The sequence below is a fragment of the Andrena cerasifolii genome, chromosome 6, assembly GCF_050908995.1.
Source record: "Andrena cerasifolii isolate SP2316 chromosome 6, iyAndCera1_principal, whole genome shotgun sequence".
NCBI lineage: Eukaryota > Metazoa > Arthropoda > Insecta > Hymenoptera > Andrenidae > Andrena > Andrena cerasifolii.
The window spans coordinates 2,287,397-2,304,346 of record NC_135123.1 but is presented as its reverse complement, the minus strand read 5'-3'; the positions used below and the strand labels follow the sequence as shown (position 1 = coordinate 2,304,346).

The window sequence follows — 16,950 nt, the reverse complement described above, 5'->3', positions numbered from 1 at the left end:
CGAATTTTTTTTTGCATATTGTATACAGTGGCTCACAGCCATAATCGTACACTCTTTACAATCGCTTAACTTTTTTAAAATTAATCCAAACGACTTGAGTTTTTTTTAGAAGCTAGAAGAATTAGTTTGCTAAGTGACTTGATACGTCGTTTTGAAAAAAAAATACACTTGTTCGGAATAGCAAAAAAAATAGAAAAGGTCGTTTTTTCAACTTTTTTTTGTAAGCCTGTAATGAAAATTCAAAAAACCCGTTTGTAGATTGAAGTAAGTTGTATACGTGTCTAAAATTTCATGAAAATCGGGTAACGTTGCTCTGAGCTATAAACGCTTAAAGATCGCAGAATAGGGTCGAGAATCGCGGAAATTCCCAAAATCAGCGGATATTAAATTTTTAATATCCGACTACTGTACGTACCGTATATAATAATTTCCAAATTATTCAACTAATTCTATCTTAGATGCATCTATAATTAGATGCAATTAAAACAAATATTAAGAAACATCAGAGTACAAGTTTTATTTAAAAAATGTTAGAACTATTTTGTACATTTATGCCCTTTTCAAACTTTTATCAAAAGTGTATTTATAAAATGATTACTATTCTAGTGTAAATTATAATATAAATGGACAATCTAAAAAAAGTACTAAAAAATTGTACATGTTTATAGATCCATACTTGACGAATACAACACACATTCAGTAAATACCTTTGTAAGACACTATTAACATATTTAACGCTTATGCATCGAGAGAATGATTAATACTAATTTAAAAAGCAGAGAAACAGAATAACAGGTAAAACTATTTGTATAGCTGCATCACTGATAACGACAGTTGATTGCTCACAATCAAACTGAATCACAGATAAGGTTTTTCCTTTCAGTACTCACACTCGGACTTGCATCATTCACATCTACAATTCTTTTAATCTCTTCTGCAGAATTTTTGTCATTTATATCGGATTTAGCGCAATTAATTTTTAATTCCGCGTGCATATATATCTCGCCTGACGCGCTTTCGTTTCGTATGCATTTCCTTATTTCATGTCCAACAGCTGCTGCAAGAGAAGGAGGAACTGCATTTCCAACTTGTCGGTGTTTATCAAGTATGGTACCGTAAAAGAGAAAAGAGTCTGGAAATCCTTGAGATCTTGCACATTCGCGTACACTTACTACCCGAGTTTGTACTGGATGTAATACGCGACCCTGGAAAAACGAATTAACTCGTAAACTATACATTTTGCAAATATTATTTTACTGTGAAGAGATGAGTAAAAATATGTTCAAAAAGATTTCATCCAGTTTTAAAATTTACAGGTAAGATATATTTTAGAAGCTGTACTTCCTTCACACATAATGGCTAAAAATATTACTTGTGAGATTATGAACAAATAATAAATCTTTAAACTTACTTTCTAAAAATACAATATCAAGGGGCCATTCTGGTTAGCGGCGCGATAAATTCAGCGATTTTCAGGAATTTATTGCGAAGACAGGAATTATAGTAATGGAATAAAACTTTTTTCTATTGATTAAACTACATTTCTATAATAAATAAAAAATATAAAAGTAATAAAATTATTGCTTTTAAAACGGTTTTGAAGGCGATTTTGATGACATGTTTAAAAATTCATGCCTCGCTCGTGCAGGTGATTTCAGCATTTGGACTTATCTGAAGCCAAAAATACAAACAGATTTTTGATCAGTATGGCTATCGCTATGGCCCGTACTAGAATAAATGATTTATCCTTAAAATTAACAAAATGTCGGGCAAAATAGTTTTCTGTGCTATTTTCGATTTTAAAAGTAGGTTAGACTCAACAGAAATACTTGGTTGTAGTATTGGCCAGAGGCATAGGTGCGCAGAATAAGCAGTTCATTTTATAAAGCAATCGGTTCGATAGATTTTGAGATTTTACCTGCACCATGTGAAAAAATGACGTTCCGAGAAAAACGCGTTCAAAGTTTTCATCTATAGAGGCCCAACCTATGCGCTCCCTACAAAATGCCTATGTAGAAGCTAGAATAATTGGAATTTTTCAATGAAAATTTAGCAGTACATTCTTGAGGATATGTACTTTCGAAAAATGTTAAAAACAAAAATCGATTTTTTCAAACCGTCTAACCAGAATGACCCCTTAAATAAATATTCTGTTCAATAAGTCGCTAACATATTGGAAACTAAACAAACTTCCGCTTGTATACCTGTTTTCCCATAGGTTCAGGGTTTGTAATAGTTGTGCTGAAAAATCCGTCCCATTCTAATCTACCATATAAGCCTGCCCAATGATTATGACGATTGCCTGTATGTGGTAGACACCATGGAATCATAGTATTAAATTGTCTGTCTGTAGGATCACATGGTTTTCCCATAGAACAGCTACATACACCACGATATGCTCCTGTGAAACTTTTTCCGGCCTTTTTGTCATCATGTGTGTACTCTCTTAAATGAGATTGAAAAGTATACAATAACAATTTGAAACACGTAAGAAATAACAAGAAGTGTATGATGTACGTACAACTTGTTGGAATAAGTACCATCGCTTAATCTTACAGCAATGTTTGGTAAATCACGCCAGTCAGAGCCACTAGCAATTGGAATGTGAGCTATTCTAGTTTCTACTAGCGGTGCCATTTTCTTACATATATGATCTTGCAGTAGAGATTGATACTGGTATCCCCTCACCTATAAAAATAGAATTTTAAACTTAGAAATACATATGAAAAATAAAACTTATAAAAGATAATCTATACTATTATATAAAATTGAAGTTGTATATTTTGAAATGCGGTTTCTCATTAAATATGAACTGTACGCACAAGTGTGTTACATCACTTTGTTCGCCTTGGCGAGAGGAAGGTTCTACCGTTTTTTTTATTTTTTTAAAATTATGATTTTTAAATAATAGTAGATCGGGACGCGACCGCCGGGCGGCGACCGGGCGAGCGCTTCTCGCTTGCGAAACAGCACCGGGCGGGAATAGGTAATTGACCGAGGGGTTTAAATTGCAGAAAATTTAGTTGACATTAAATTCGATTTTTTTTATGTAATTTTTTTTGGAGCAACTAAATTTTGTTAAATTTAGTTAACAGTTCGCGAACGCTGGTGGAGACGCACCTTAAAATGGGCGGGCAAAATGCAAGAAAAATGTTTTTCGGCTTTTTTCTTTTGCTATTTTCGATTTTAAAAGTAGGATAGACTCAATGAAAATACTTGGTTGTAGTCCCTGCGAGATTCATAGGTATGCAGAATAAGCAGTAAAATTTATAAAGCAATCGGTTCGATAGATTTTGAGATTTTATCTTCACGATGTGAAAAAATGACGTTTCGGGAAAAACGCGTTCAAAGTTTTCATCAGAGTTAGGAGCGATGGGGCCGCAGTGAATGCAGAGGGAAACATCTACAGGAGTGGTGGTTATGTGTCATGAACTGCGCCTGCGTCAGTCACGCACACATTACCACCGCTCCTGTAGGTGTTTCCCCCTCCATCACTGCGGCCCCATTGCTCCTAACTCTGGTTTTCATCTATAGAGTGAAGAAGCTAAAAGCTTTGTAGAAGCTAAAATAATTCGTAATTTTTCCATGAAAATTTAACTGTACATTCTTGAGGATATGTACTTTCGAAAAATGTTTATAAAAAATTCGATTTCTTCACCCCGTCTAACCGAAACGATCCCTTAAATTTCATTGAAATATTTTAATCTTCATTAAGGTAAACTTTCTTACCTTTCTTTGGAAGTGTGACATTGGTTCGCTGTCATATGGCATTTCTTCCTTATTCCATCCGTTTTTAATGTCTGGTAAATCAGACATTGCGTCCTTCACACTAATTGTTCTAAATGGTGCTGATTCCACCCAAGTACAATTTGAATTATACTGAAAATGTATTTAATAATTGAAGTAATATATTTAAAAATTGTAAACATATGTTCCGTATATATTGATATACGTACATAATAGAGACAACTATTATTTACCTTTTTAGAATCGACTAACACACTTAATTGACATGCACGTTTACTAAATACATGCGTGGGTTCGGGATAGTTAGGAAGCGTTTGTCCAGGTGCAGCAGCCAGTATTATCATTCTACATTACGCGACAAAGTAAAGCTCATAAAGTGGTAAATGGTACATTATGATAGGAATATAATTATACTGAGAATTAAAACGAACCTTCGTCTTGTTTGAGGTACTCCATAGTTTCCAGCCTGAAGGATCCCAAATGTACATTGATAGCCCATGCGAATTAGGCACCTCAATGTTAATTTTAGTATCATACTTTTTTTAAAAGATACAAAATTTCTAACATTTTCCATCACAAAAAACTTGGGCCTATAGTAGTCACAATATGATAAATATGAGACAACTAAGGAGTTTTTAAATAAAGAATACTGCCGCGAATTGAAACGATTCATGCCACTAAAACCTTGACACGGTGGACCACCGCACAATAATTCTACTTGGCCTTTTTGAGGAAGCTTTTGGCCAATTTCGTTTGTCGTTTGACCCTAAAATGTACATCACACCGATTACAATAGCAGTAATAACAAAAACTATCAGGAGGTACTAAATTAATTATACTAACGTCCATAACACTCTTCAATAACGTATTACAGTCGTCTGTAAATACCGTTGCATTAGGATTATTCAACCGATATGCATTAGCAGCTGGTTCTTCTTTTTCAATAGCCCAAAGAGTTTCAGCTATACCAGCTTGGTGGAAGCCTTCGGACAACCCTATACAACACAAAGATAAGTATTCTTTCTGAAATAAATATTCGAGTAACAAGAAAATCGTACGATGAGAAATGTAATACGGCACATACCCCCGCAACCAGCGAACACATCCAACGTTCTCAATTTCTTTGTTATTGTTTTATATTCAATAGGCTTATTAACGAATGATCTTTTTTCACTCTCTTCCGTTTTTTTGCTCTTCAACTTCAAATTACCTTTCCCTTTATCGGACTTACCAATGCTAATAGCACGGTAGGGTGGTTCATCAAACGTTTTTTCTTGTACGTTATAAGCTTCATTGAAATAAAATCGATATGGTCCAGCAGCAGCCCACTCATCGACAGGTTGATTCAAATTTTCCGAATAAGTAAGATAGCATTTACCAGCGACTTGAGTAAATTTTACAGTGCACACTATAAAATCGTATTTCATAGCGTCAAATATATCGAACGTATTACATTTGCAGTGAAATAAAATCAAGTAGCTATACTTTTACTAACTGTGGAGTAATTACATAATGTACCTTCATCGGTCCAATAAACCATATTTAGGTCTGTTTGCTCCATTAATGTAGATTCTCTGTGCGTATCTTCTGGTCTATACAATTTGTTTATTTTAATATTAATATCACAAGGTGGAACTATCAAGTCATTTGTATTGGCATATATTGTATTTATGTATCCTATGCAGAAAGGATCGGGTGTGTCAAAATTTGAACCCTTTATATGATCAGAAGATTTTCTGTAAAATTCAGGATACATATTATCATCTACGTCTTCCTTTTTCACCTTTGGAGCATCTTGGCGAATAATTTTATATTTTGATTTGAAAGTTTCTGGCTGTAAAAACACAGCTGCGCCAACTCTATATTCTTCACCCTTGTACTTTATTGCTCCATAAATAACTTCTCTACTACTTTTCTCTTCAATTCGTTCATATACCTTAAAATAGAAAAAATACGCATTATTACTATATTATTAGTAAGGAAGGAAACACTGAGAAATAAATTCAAGGTGAGATCAGTGAATAGGGCAGTTAGATTTGAGGAAAAGGTAGAGGGGAGTATAAGGAAGCCGTTACTGAGCAGGTGCGCGGAGGAGAAGATTAAAAGTCAGATGGCAACTGAATGGGGAAAGCAAAGAGTAAGATGTATCAATGAAAGTGGACATAGCTAGGTAGGAATAGAAGAACTGAAAGGAAGAGGAGAAAAGATGAGTGAAAAATTGAAGGAAAGAGAGATTGAAATAGATAGACAAGCACTGCATGGAAAAATACAAGAGGCGAAATATAATAAGAGGTACCAGCGGCCGTAGCCGTGATGAATACACCGGTTCTCGTTAGATCACCGAAGTTAAGCGTCACGGGGCGGTGTACTGGGGAAAGATGGGTGACCACTTTCCCCCGGTGCGCTGCTGCTGCTGGGACCCGAAAGAGAGAGGTGGGAAAAAATGGAAATGACTAAAAATGGAATGAAATGTTCGTTAAGCAATAATAAACAAAATGCTTGAAACGCCGCCATCCCGTGTAAATAACACAGGAAAAACAAAATACAAATAATAAGAGAGAGGTACAAGGAGATTGAATCGCACACGCAGTTACCAAAGTATCTAGGCATAGAAGAGAAGAAGGGGATGCAAAAATTAAAGGCAAGGGCTAGGTGTCGAAATCTGGAAAAAAATAATAGAGATAACTGGGGGAGAGTCAAGAAGCAAGGAAGTGTGTTGTATGCTATGCAAGGGGGGTGTTACGACACCTAATATTGGAATGTGAAAAACTTAATAGAACAGCACTGAAGGAACGAGAGATATTCGCATAGGAGGTCAAAGAGGAAGTGGTGGAATAGTGTAGGGAACTGGAAAGGAAAAGGAGGGAGGGAGGTATAAAACGCAGAAAATAAGATATAAGAAGAAACAGTTCTAAAGGATAGTGCAATAAGAAACACAGTAAAAATGCAAATGTTTGGGAGGGGTTATAAATAAAATTAGGAAAAAATAGTACAGTGAGTGGGGGTAGACGAGACCAAAGACAGAGAAGTGGAAGGTGTGTGAGGGAACTCTGATACCGAATTTAGTAACTCCTACTGACTCTGCACTAGTGCCAAAAAATGACTTCGATTGGTTGATTCTTATACAGCTATCTTCGTTTCTATCAGAAACAATCAATCCAAGTCATTTTCTGGCACCAGTGCAGAGTCAGTGCGAGGTACCGAATTCGGTATGAGAGAGATAGTCTGAAGAAGCAGGATTTTTGAGTTATTAGATATGTAAAACCGAGTCTCTTTCTTGGCAGCAATGCCGAAATAAAGATTACTACGATTTCTATATTATTCAGGGGAAAAACACCACTGTGACGGCCGGAAAAGTAAGCTATTTTTAAGATTTTTTTCAGGAATAATTTATAGTTTTCATAGAAAATTTTGATTACCTACCTTTAGTACGCTGTCTTAAGAGACTATACAAAAAAAAATAGGAAAACATCCATAAATTTTAATATATATTAATTAATCTTCTAGACCCCTCACACGCGCTGTTCGAATGTGTAATTATGGAGCAGCAGGTCCGAAATCAAATTTCTTTTTTTTTGTTATAAATTGCATGAGTGTAGTTTCCGTTGTACGTACGGATTCTTTGATTGAAAATAAATTTTTTGAAATACGCTCGAAAAGCTGTCTATCTTATTCGCGGATTTTCGAAACTTTTCTTCAAAAGCGGACCATTTTTACAAAAATAATTTGTTTAAGAAATCGGCACGTACAACGGAAACTACACTCATATAGTTTTTAAAAACAAAAAATAAAATTTGATTTCGGACCTGTTGTTCCATAATTACACCTTCGATCAGCTCGCGTGAAGGGGTCTAAAAGATTAAATAATATATTAAAATTTATGGATGTTTTCCTATTTTTTTTTGTATAGTCTCTTAAGACAGCATACGAAAGGTACGTAATAAAATTTTTCTCTGAAAACTGTAAATTATTCCTGAAAAAAAATTCTTAGAAATGGCTTACTTTTCCGGCCGTCACAGTGGTGTTCCCCCTTAAATGATACTTTTAATTGTACCTACTAATAAGTGGCGGAAACTATGCACTAGGTACTTATATATTGCAATTACATATTTGCGGCGGTCACATAAGAGTACCAAAATTGTATCAACCCAAAATGAATCGGTAGGTAAAATTAAATTATAGAGTACAGAAACATTTCGCATAACGTGTGACTATAACTTTCATGTTTCATTTGTACTGGAGTTGAACATAAGCATAATTAATTTAAATAGGTACGCATATCATGCCAACACTTTCCACATACACATCTATACCACATCCTTTAAAACAATATTAATCACATTACAACTTTATAAATCATAATGTGTATTTTATAAGATTAATTTTAAATATCAAATATATGTTAAGAAGATACTAATAAATCGCAATGAACAAATTATTAAACTGGTAGGCAATAAAATGACTCATTTTAATCTTCTGTTAAAGAGGTAGCATTCTTAGCTTTCATAATAAATAACTACAAATAGAAAAACAAATGATATATGATACCAGGAAATTTCTTAAACCTTATTGTAAAATAATTTTCTGAAAAGCACATTAATTAGCGTTAAGTACTTTTAACATTCATCTACACACAATTACACTACTTTGCTCTCAAACGTGAATAGTATTTAAATAATTACACTAGTTTACAGCCATTTTGCCCAGCAGCTGTCACTGTTTTTTTCTTATATAAAATGGCCCGCTGATTTCGAAAATAAGGACCAAAAAATTTTCTATGGATACGTTTTCGAGATATCGACAGGTGAACTTTTTACCTGTCTGTCAAAAAGGTAGTCCCACTTAATTGCGAATATCTCGTGTTGCGAATGTCCGATTTGACCGAAAATTATATCAAATTAAAGATAATTGAATCACCAACAAATGTACCTGACATAATTTTTAAATCGCTTCAGTAATTCAGGTGAAATCGATGGAAATATGTGAAAAAAGTCATTTTTCTCGACCGAAGTTGAGATCGACAATTCATTTAATCTTCTGGGAAAAATCTTAATCGCTACAATGGGCCCAGTTTCTCATTTTTTACGTTGAGTCTGCACTTTTACGAAGAAAACGAGCTAGTACTGAAAGATATCTATGGATAAATACCGAAGCTAGAGACAATTGTGTGAAAACATTAAAATTACATTTTTTTCTCGTTTTCTGTTTTTTTTTTTCATTTTTATTGTTATTTCAATTTTAATTCATTTTGCACAATTTTTCAAGTATTTTGCTAACATGTGTGTGTTTTAGAAATAATAAAAATGCACTAAAAACTAAAAAATAATTATTTTCTTGTACTACAATTTCGATGGTGTTTTTTCAGTTTAAATAAAATCGCGAAGCATTTTGAATAAAATCGTTTAACATAATTTTTTTTATATATTTCTACTCGTAGTTCAATTTCTTTTGTATGGCTTTCATTTTTTTTTATTTTTCCAACAGGCGTAAATATGTCCCTGAAGATCCATTTCTTCCTTTTTCACTTGAATTTGTCCCGGAGAATCTTAGTGACGTAAGTAAATGATGAACACGAAGAGAGATTCCATCAGAATATGAAGGCTATTAAGCGGCGGTATCATGGATTTTGGGATGAGACTATGATGGAAGATTATATTTGGTTCCTCATAAGAGAAACGAATCCCAAAACGAACAAAAGACAAAAAAGAGCCAGAACTATTTCTAAAACACACATATGTACACTAACAAAATACTTGAACAAATGTACAGAATTAATTAAAATTGAAATAACGCAATAAAATGGAAAAAAACACCAAAACCAAGAAAAAATTAAATTTTAGTGTTTTCACACAATTGCCTCTAGCTTCGGTATTTATCCATAGATAATCTTCAGTAGTAGCTCGCTTTCTTCGTTAAAGTGCAGACTCAACGTAAGCACTGAGAAACTCGGCCCATTTTTGGGATTTCGATTTTTCCCAGACGATTAAACGAATTGTCGATTTCAATGTCGGTAGAAAAAAAGGACTTTTTCACATTTTTTCATCGAATTCACCCGAACTACTGAACCCATTTGAAAATTTCGTCAGGAACATTTGTTGGTGATTCAATTATCTTTGATTTGATATAATGATCGACCATATCAGTCATTCGCAACACGAGATATTCGCAATTAAGTGGGACCACTTTTTTGACAGACACGTAAAAAGTTCACCTGTCGATATCTCGAAAACGTATCCATAGGAATTTTTTTAGACCTTATTTCCGGAATCAGCGGGCCATTTTACATAAGAAAAAAATAGTAGTATGTAAACTAGTGTTATTAAACTCTTTGTAAAAATATTTCACTCACCTTTGCATATACATATTAAAGACAATAATTGTGAACGAACACATTAATGTTACATACCTTTGGCGTGTTAAACTGTTCTAATGTTATCAAACGGACACAAGCAGAACAAAACCGATGACTAGTTTTTTTACGAACACATTCTGCATCAGGCAAAGGATCTTGGAATCTAGCTGTTTCAGGTACATAGTGCTTCTGATAGAAAAATGTTTTTCCATCTGTATCTTTTATCTGGTCTTCATTCGTATTACCTATAGTACGAAATACATGAATGTAAAGATATCATTTTTCGCAGGTTCATGCTAAACTCTGTATTATTGACTGATTACCTAATTGAGCCCAATCCTCTGGTACTTTTTTAAAAATAACGGTACATTTTGATCTAACTGATTGAAGCGGCACATCATCACACTCGTCGCTTAAAAATAATTCTATAGGATCTGATGTTTCTCCAAGAATAGTATCACTTCCTCTATAAAACCAATTTGCATGAAATTGTTTTGCACCATTTTTATTTTCCCACATATAAATAACTTTGGCAACATGTAACGAAATTGCTGGGTTTTTTGGCTCAACAAGTACATAATCATTGGATTGTATCTCTTCATCGTCCACTCTAACAGATTTATAATAAGTCTTTTGGTTGTCAGCAGCAATTTGATCCCCTATCCACGAGATGTTTTTTTTCAGCTGTTTGAAAACTTTCTTGTTACTTTCTTCGTCTTTCATTTTCTTATTTTCTAACAAAGCTTCGTATTGTTCTTCATTTTCTGGATCAGAATCATTCGCTTCCTAAATGAGAATACAGAGCTTTTGTTACGAACGAGTTTAACCCGGCGGGAGGCGCACCCCATATTGTAACACAGGTTGTCGCTACCGGGTCAAAAATACCCAAAATTGAAACGTAAAAGACCACGGTTTCAGAATATATATTTTTTAACTTTGTAATTTTTCATGTTAAAGTACAGTGTTTTAAGAATCAAACAAAATTTTTGAAATATCTTAAAATCTCTATTAAAGTTCTTTAAAAAATTGTAACGAAAACTCAAAACAGTCTTCATATTTACGCAACTAGCGCCTCTGTGGTAAATTTTACCCAGTAGCGCCTCCAACCGAGTTAGTAATCACCCCCGGGCAACTAATGAATTGTGTTTTTAAAAAAATTTGTTTGTACTTGAATAGCCATGTTCGGACATCGTCTTCTAATGCAACCCTGCTTACTTCTTCCAGTTCCTCCAAACTTGATCATATCTTTGCAGGAATTACAAAGCCCACAATCCGGTTGCTGGCAATTTTCACATACTCCACACTTCTGTCTCTTAGGTCCCTGTAAATACGATGAAAAGATGAAATAAGCACAAAATTTATATGAAAATGTCTATGAGCTTTTATCGACTAAAAGGTATCATAAATGCGGTAATTATTTAGAAGTTTTCCATCCTCACCGATTTCAATGATTTTTGGATATGTTATCAAGATCAAGATTCTGAACAACTTTTTCCTATACATTTTACCGCCGCACGACCTTCGTTTTCGAGATATTTGCGAAAAACTTCTGTTGATTTATTCCGACGCAACGCATTCCACTTTCCAACTTGTCCCGGGTATTAGTATTGGTTGGGGCTAGATTAGTGCGGGAGCGCGTAAAGCATGATAGCGGACTGATGTGAGTTTAGAGATTTGAACCTGAAACTTGCGGATGCCCGTCAACACTCCGACTCATATCGGTTTGCTATCATGCTTTACGCGCCCGCGAGCGCTAATCTAGCCCCAACCAATACTAATACCCGGGACAAGTTGGAAAGTGGAATGCGTTGCGTCGGAATAAGTCAAAAGAAGTTTTTCGCAAATATCTCCGAAACGAAGGTCAGCTTCGTCATTTGTTTTGTCCCATGCTGGCGCATACACTGCCACGGACGTGTACTGTAGGTAGGTACAGTCAGTCAAAACAGTCTCCGTACAGTACCATATTTGAATTTCAACTATGTATAACTAAAAAAGTATACTTGATATCAAAATTTTCAATGTATTATTTAAAAGTGCGTGCTTCCATTAACTCATATACATGCACTTAGGTAAATCCTATAATTAGTTTTGGTATACTTAAATGTTGAATACAAAGCGAATGGATATAGCGTCAAATAAGTTTCCGTACACTATCATAAAAGTTCGTCAAATAAGTCTCCGTACACCTAACTCATACTATTTAAATGGTTAATAATTTCATTTTACGTGGTAGTAAATGAATAATTCATCTGCAATTATTTTTTTAATTGTCTTTTTTATTCATGTGGCAAAAGCTATTATCATATGATTATTATTTAACAAGAAAATTAAATATATATGCAAATATAATCAGTTCAGAACAAAAAAAATCTCCGTACAGGAACAAAAAAAAAACAGAAATATAGATTAATAAATCTATATATTTAATGTTCTTGTTAAATAATAATCATATGATAATAGATTTTGCCACATGAATAAAAAAGACAATTAAAAAAATAATTGCAGAAGAATTATTCATTTACTACCACGTAAAATAAAATTATAAACCATTTAAATAGTATAAGTTAGGTGTACGGAGACTTATTGGACGAACTTTTATGATAGTGTACGGAAATTTATTTGACGCACCCTTTGTATTCAACATTTGAGTGTAGCAAAACTAATTATAGGATTTACATAAGTGCGTGTATATGAGTTAATGGAAGTTAATTAATACATTAAATAATACATTAAAAATTTTGATATCAAGTATACTTTTTTACTTATACATAGTTGAAGTTCAAATACGGTAGGGTAAACCAACCAGTGAATGACCGAATTGTTGAATCTATGGACCTTTGAGATGAATACTTGAATATATTTATGTATAACAACAAAACAACGGTTGAAATTGCATTTAAATTTATTTTTCTTGAAATTTCTATAAAAATGATTACTTATTCTTATCGTAATTTAAAAAAAAAAATTATAAAATGCAAAACGTGTAGAAGCCCAGTAAATGACCACATACTTTTAATCAGAATTGTACTTATTAATGTTTGCTTAATACGCGTAACTAAAAATATAGGACATTAAAAGTGCAATTACACTCCATTTATAAACATATTATAATGTTTAAATTTATAATTTAGATTTCTTTGCCTAATGGTCATTCACTGGTTTGCGGTCAATTACTGGTTGGTTTACCCTACTGTATGGAGACTTTTTCGACTAAGTGTATACGGCATACAGCTGTTCGAATACTCGGAAAAAGCGAGCCGGGATATACTCGGTTCGAATAACCGAGCCGAGCTGAGCGCTCGAAAGAACCGAGCGGCTGAAAAAAATCTGGTGGCTCGAACGATCCGAACACGCGAGCAGGTCCGGCGTACAGTGTACAATGTATGTACATCGGATCGTTCGATGCCACCCGATTGTTTCCAGCCGCTCGGTTCTTTCGAGCGCACGGCTCGGATCGGAAACCGAGTCTCGGCTCGACTCGAATTTCGAGCTACTCGAACAGCTCTAATACGGCAGAATACATTGTGTAGTAGCAGCAGTTTTTCGCGAATATCTCGGAAACAAAGGTCGAGCGGCAGTAACATGTATAGGGAAAAGTCGTTCAGAATCGTGTCCCCGACAACATATCCAAAAATCGTTGAAATCGGTAAGGATAGAAAACTTCTAAATAATTACCATAAATATGAATGCTTACCATTTTTATTTTATCATCGTGTTCAACTAATTGGTCCGTGAAAATATTTTCGAACATATTACTAACTAATTGCGTCGTAGTCGCTTTGGTCCAAGTAGGCTTTTTAACTTTCTGATCCCGTCGTTGCGTTCGACGCAATGCTGCTCTTTTCCCTAATGTAACGCCCGCAAGATTTGCCAATGCTCGCATGCAAGGATTTGTAATAAGAAGGCTGTCTTCGGATTCTGCGGACTCGTCAAATGATAATACTTGATCGCATATGAATTGTGCATGCCGCAATAAAGAATCTTCAGTGAACTTTCTCATCCCTAAAGGTGGAACTACTATCTGCAAAGATTCCACAGCTCTAGTACGAAACTGTATTCACAGAATTACCTTTAATAGAACATTTTAATTACTTGAAGCTTATCGAGCAAATCTTCGTAGCTAGGGCTGATTTCATCTAACAGAATTTCGATAACCAATTTACTCATGTATATTTTTTCTTTAACTGCATCCATGAAAGGAGCATACGCTTTTGATGGCTCCATTAAAACGTATTCAGCAAATGCTGTATTGAAGCCTATAAGAGCCAATTCACCCCCATCAAAACCAGAAACGTACCACTCATTTATCGGACCCATATCTTTGGCTGGCACTCCACCCTCGGGTGATGTATCTTCTTCGTAAATAGCCTTCATATATCCAGAAAAATATAGCTTGACATTTTTTTCTATAAGTCCAGCGTCGAACGGACACAAATGACCATTTTTATCGTAAACACTGAAATTCACAAACAAAGGGACACAATATAAATTATAGAAGTCCGTTTACGAAATATATTAAAGTATTTACAACCAGAAAAGTCTTACCTAAAATAAGTTAATTTGTTTTGAGGATGCTCGTCGCTTTCATGAATAAATGACTCATCTCCACTAAACAAACATAGTTTCGGATCGGTTAAAGCAATGTCTTCGTCTATAGCGCCATTCGGATGACCCGGATAAAGCTTTACTTCGTCCAATTTCTGACGGCAATATTCACATTTTTCAACGACATTTATCTGTCTGATTTGAAATTTTGATATAACTACATCGTCTTCGGTTTTGACTTTCTTTTCAAATTGCTCAACTAAGCATTCCTCGTTTACTTGTGGATTCTGACTTATGCTATCGTATTCACTTTTTATCAATATATTATCTTCGATTTTATTGTCTTGTGACTTTTGCAATTGTTGTTCATTGCTATCTTCCAGATCTGTTCGTTTCCTTTTAGCAAGCTGTTTATCGAACATTTCAAGTATAGATAGTCCATGTTTATTCGATTTGGAACTACTGGGTCGCATTGTGATATCCAAACTCTGTAGATCCTGATTATTAAAAAATATTTTCTTGATTAATTTGTGCTTTTAAGATGCTGTAAGAACACCACGAACCCGGACTCACCAATTGGAACGCAACTTTGTGGGTTTTTAGAGTGATTCGAAACAAGAACAAGTGTCTTTCATTTGGGCCCTATTGCCCTTTAAGTGGGTGAAAACTAACCTCAAAGTCAAATTGGCACTTCCACTTTTTCGCGTATAACTCTCGAAGTACAACAGACAGAAAAAAATGTTTCAAACAAAAGTTTAATGGTGCAATAAGCGCTACAAACTTGCGTTAACAAAATTTTGAAAAGAGTTAAAAAAAATATATAACTGACGAAAAAAACTCTTTTCAAAATTTTGTTAACGCAAGTTTGTAGCGCTTATTGCACCATTAAACTTTTGTTTGAAACATTTTTTTCTGTCTGTTGTACTTCGAGAGTTATACGCGACAAAGTGGAAGTGCCAATTTGACTTTGAGGTTAATTTTCACCCCCTTAAAGGGCGATAGGGCCCAAATGAAACACACCGTTGTTCTTGTTTTGAGTCACTCTAAAAATCTACAAAGTTGCGTTCCAATCGGTGAGTCCGGGATCGCGATGTTCCCTTGTAAGTAAACAAACTTATAGTAACACATCACGTGAGTTATCGAAAAGTATTTCATGGGCCCTTAAGTCCATAACTTCTTGATAAATCTAATAAATTCTTAGATACTATTTCACCGAAATAAAAGTATAAATTCAAGTATAGAAACGTGCAAAAACAGGTTTTGATATTTATTATTCTAAGCATAGTATGTACAATGATATTTACTAACATACTTTAAACCCATCTACCCAAGCATAATTCTACCCATATCTATTTAAGCATGGATTTATTATTAACTGTAGGGAATGAAATACTCACCTAAGTAAATTTTGCAAATATTTTTTCAAACTTTCGGTATATTAATAACTAACAAGTGAACACTTTTCGTAGATAAAACTTCTCTTTTTCATTAAAACAATGTGGCGAGCAATTAAAATCGATTATTTAAAATACTGTCTCCTCGTGTTTACTCAGTTCGTTCAAAATAATTCAGTTACTATACTCGCGTGAACTCGTCAGCCCTTCAAGAAACAAGGGACCTTTTGCTATTCTCGCGCGTCAACATTTTACCCAGTTTTACCGCCGCTTTTGAACATTCTTGCCAACTTTAGATTTCTACTATTACTAGAAATGGCTTGCGAAATGAGATCTAATGGAGATTTTTGTGATAAAGCCTGGTTCTGCTGGTTCTTTTGCGCGACTCCGAGGGAAATTCTCATGGACCCATGGACCTAAAGGACGATACATAAAGTCGTGGACCTAAAGGACGGTACGCGGGGGGTTGAAGATCTCCGTGGGGAGGGAAGGAATAATTTCAGCCATCTTGTACCGGTGTTGTGGGGCCGGTTGGGAATTCTGACTATTTATGGGAATCTCGATGTGGTCCGGTGTCCGTGGAACCCAAAAGGGTACTGCTCGCGAATCGTGCGAAGTTGATTGAACAAGAAAACTAGTAACGAATAACTTTGAACCAAATAAAGATTATTGAACTGAACTGAATTTAATTATTGAATATTAACCGGAACCATTAAGTAACGAACAAAGATATTTAAAGACTGATCAAAGGTTGGGCTTATTGTAACACGTCCGTGCTTTTACAACGTCGATGATGAATTGCGAGGCGAAGAAACAGGCTTCTTCGTACGTTCATTCCTCTTTTTTTAAATTAATACATTGTTTTCGAGCGATAAGGAAGGAGGCGAAGACAAATTTCAAATGTAATAAACT

The 16,950-nt window shown here is 34.6% G+C and overlaps 1 protein-coding gene across 2 annotated transcripts; it reads right to left on the bottom strand.

Annotated features, from left to right (window-relative positions):
* Positions 1-492: 492 nt before the first annotated feature.
* On the bottom strand, positions 493-16,254 carry Dnmt1a (DNA methyltransferase 1a). 2 transcript variants are annotated; one of them, XM_076814018.1, is made up of 16 exons: positions 16,042-16,252; positions 14,645-15,141; positions 14,192-14,555; positions 13,794-14,120; positions 11,268-11,420; positions 10,423-10,885; positions 10,154-10,344; positions 5,266-5,683; positions 4,832-5,155; positions 4,591-4,742; positions 4,179-4,513; positions 3,981-4,092; positions 3,730-3,879; positions 2,522-2,688; positions 2,205-2,445; positions 493-1,205 (listed from the first exon to the last, which is right to left on the bottom strand). In XM_076814018.1, exons 2-16 carry the CDS (start codon positions 15,115-15,117, stop codon positions 849-851), a joined length of 4,227 nt encoding a protein of 1,408 aa, XP_076670133.1. In that variant the 5' UTR covers positions 15,118-15,141; positions 16,042-16,252; the 3' UTR covers positions 493-848. The 2 variants fall into 2 exon arrangements, 1 of the variants encoding a protein (XP_076670133.1); XR_013085474.1 differs by having other exon boundaries at positions 1,068-1,205; positions 2,541-2,688; positions 16,042-16,254.
* Positions 16,255-16,950: the final 696 nt, after the last annotated feature.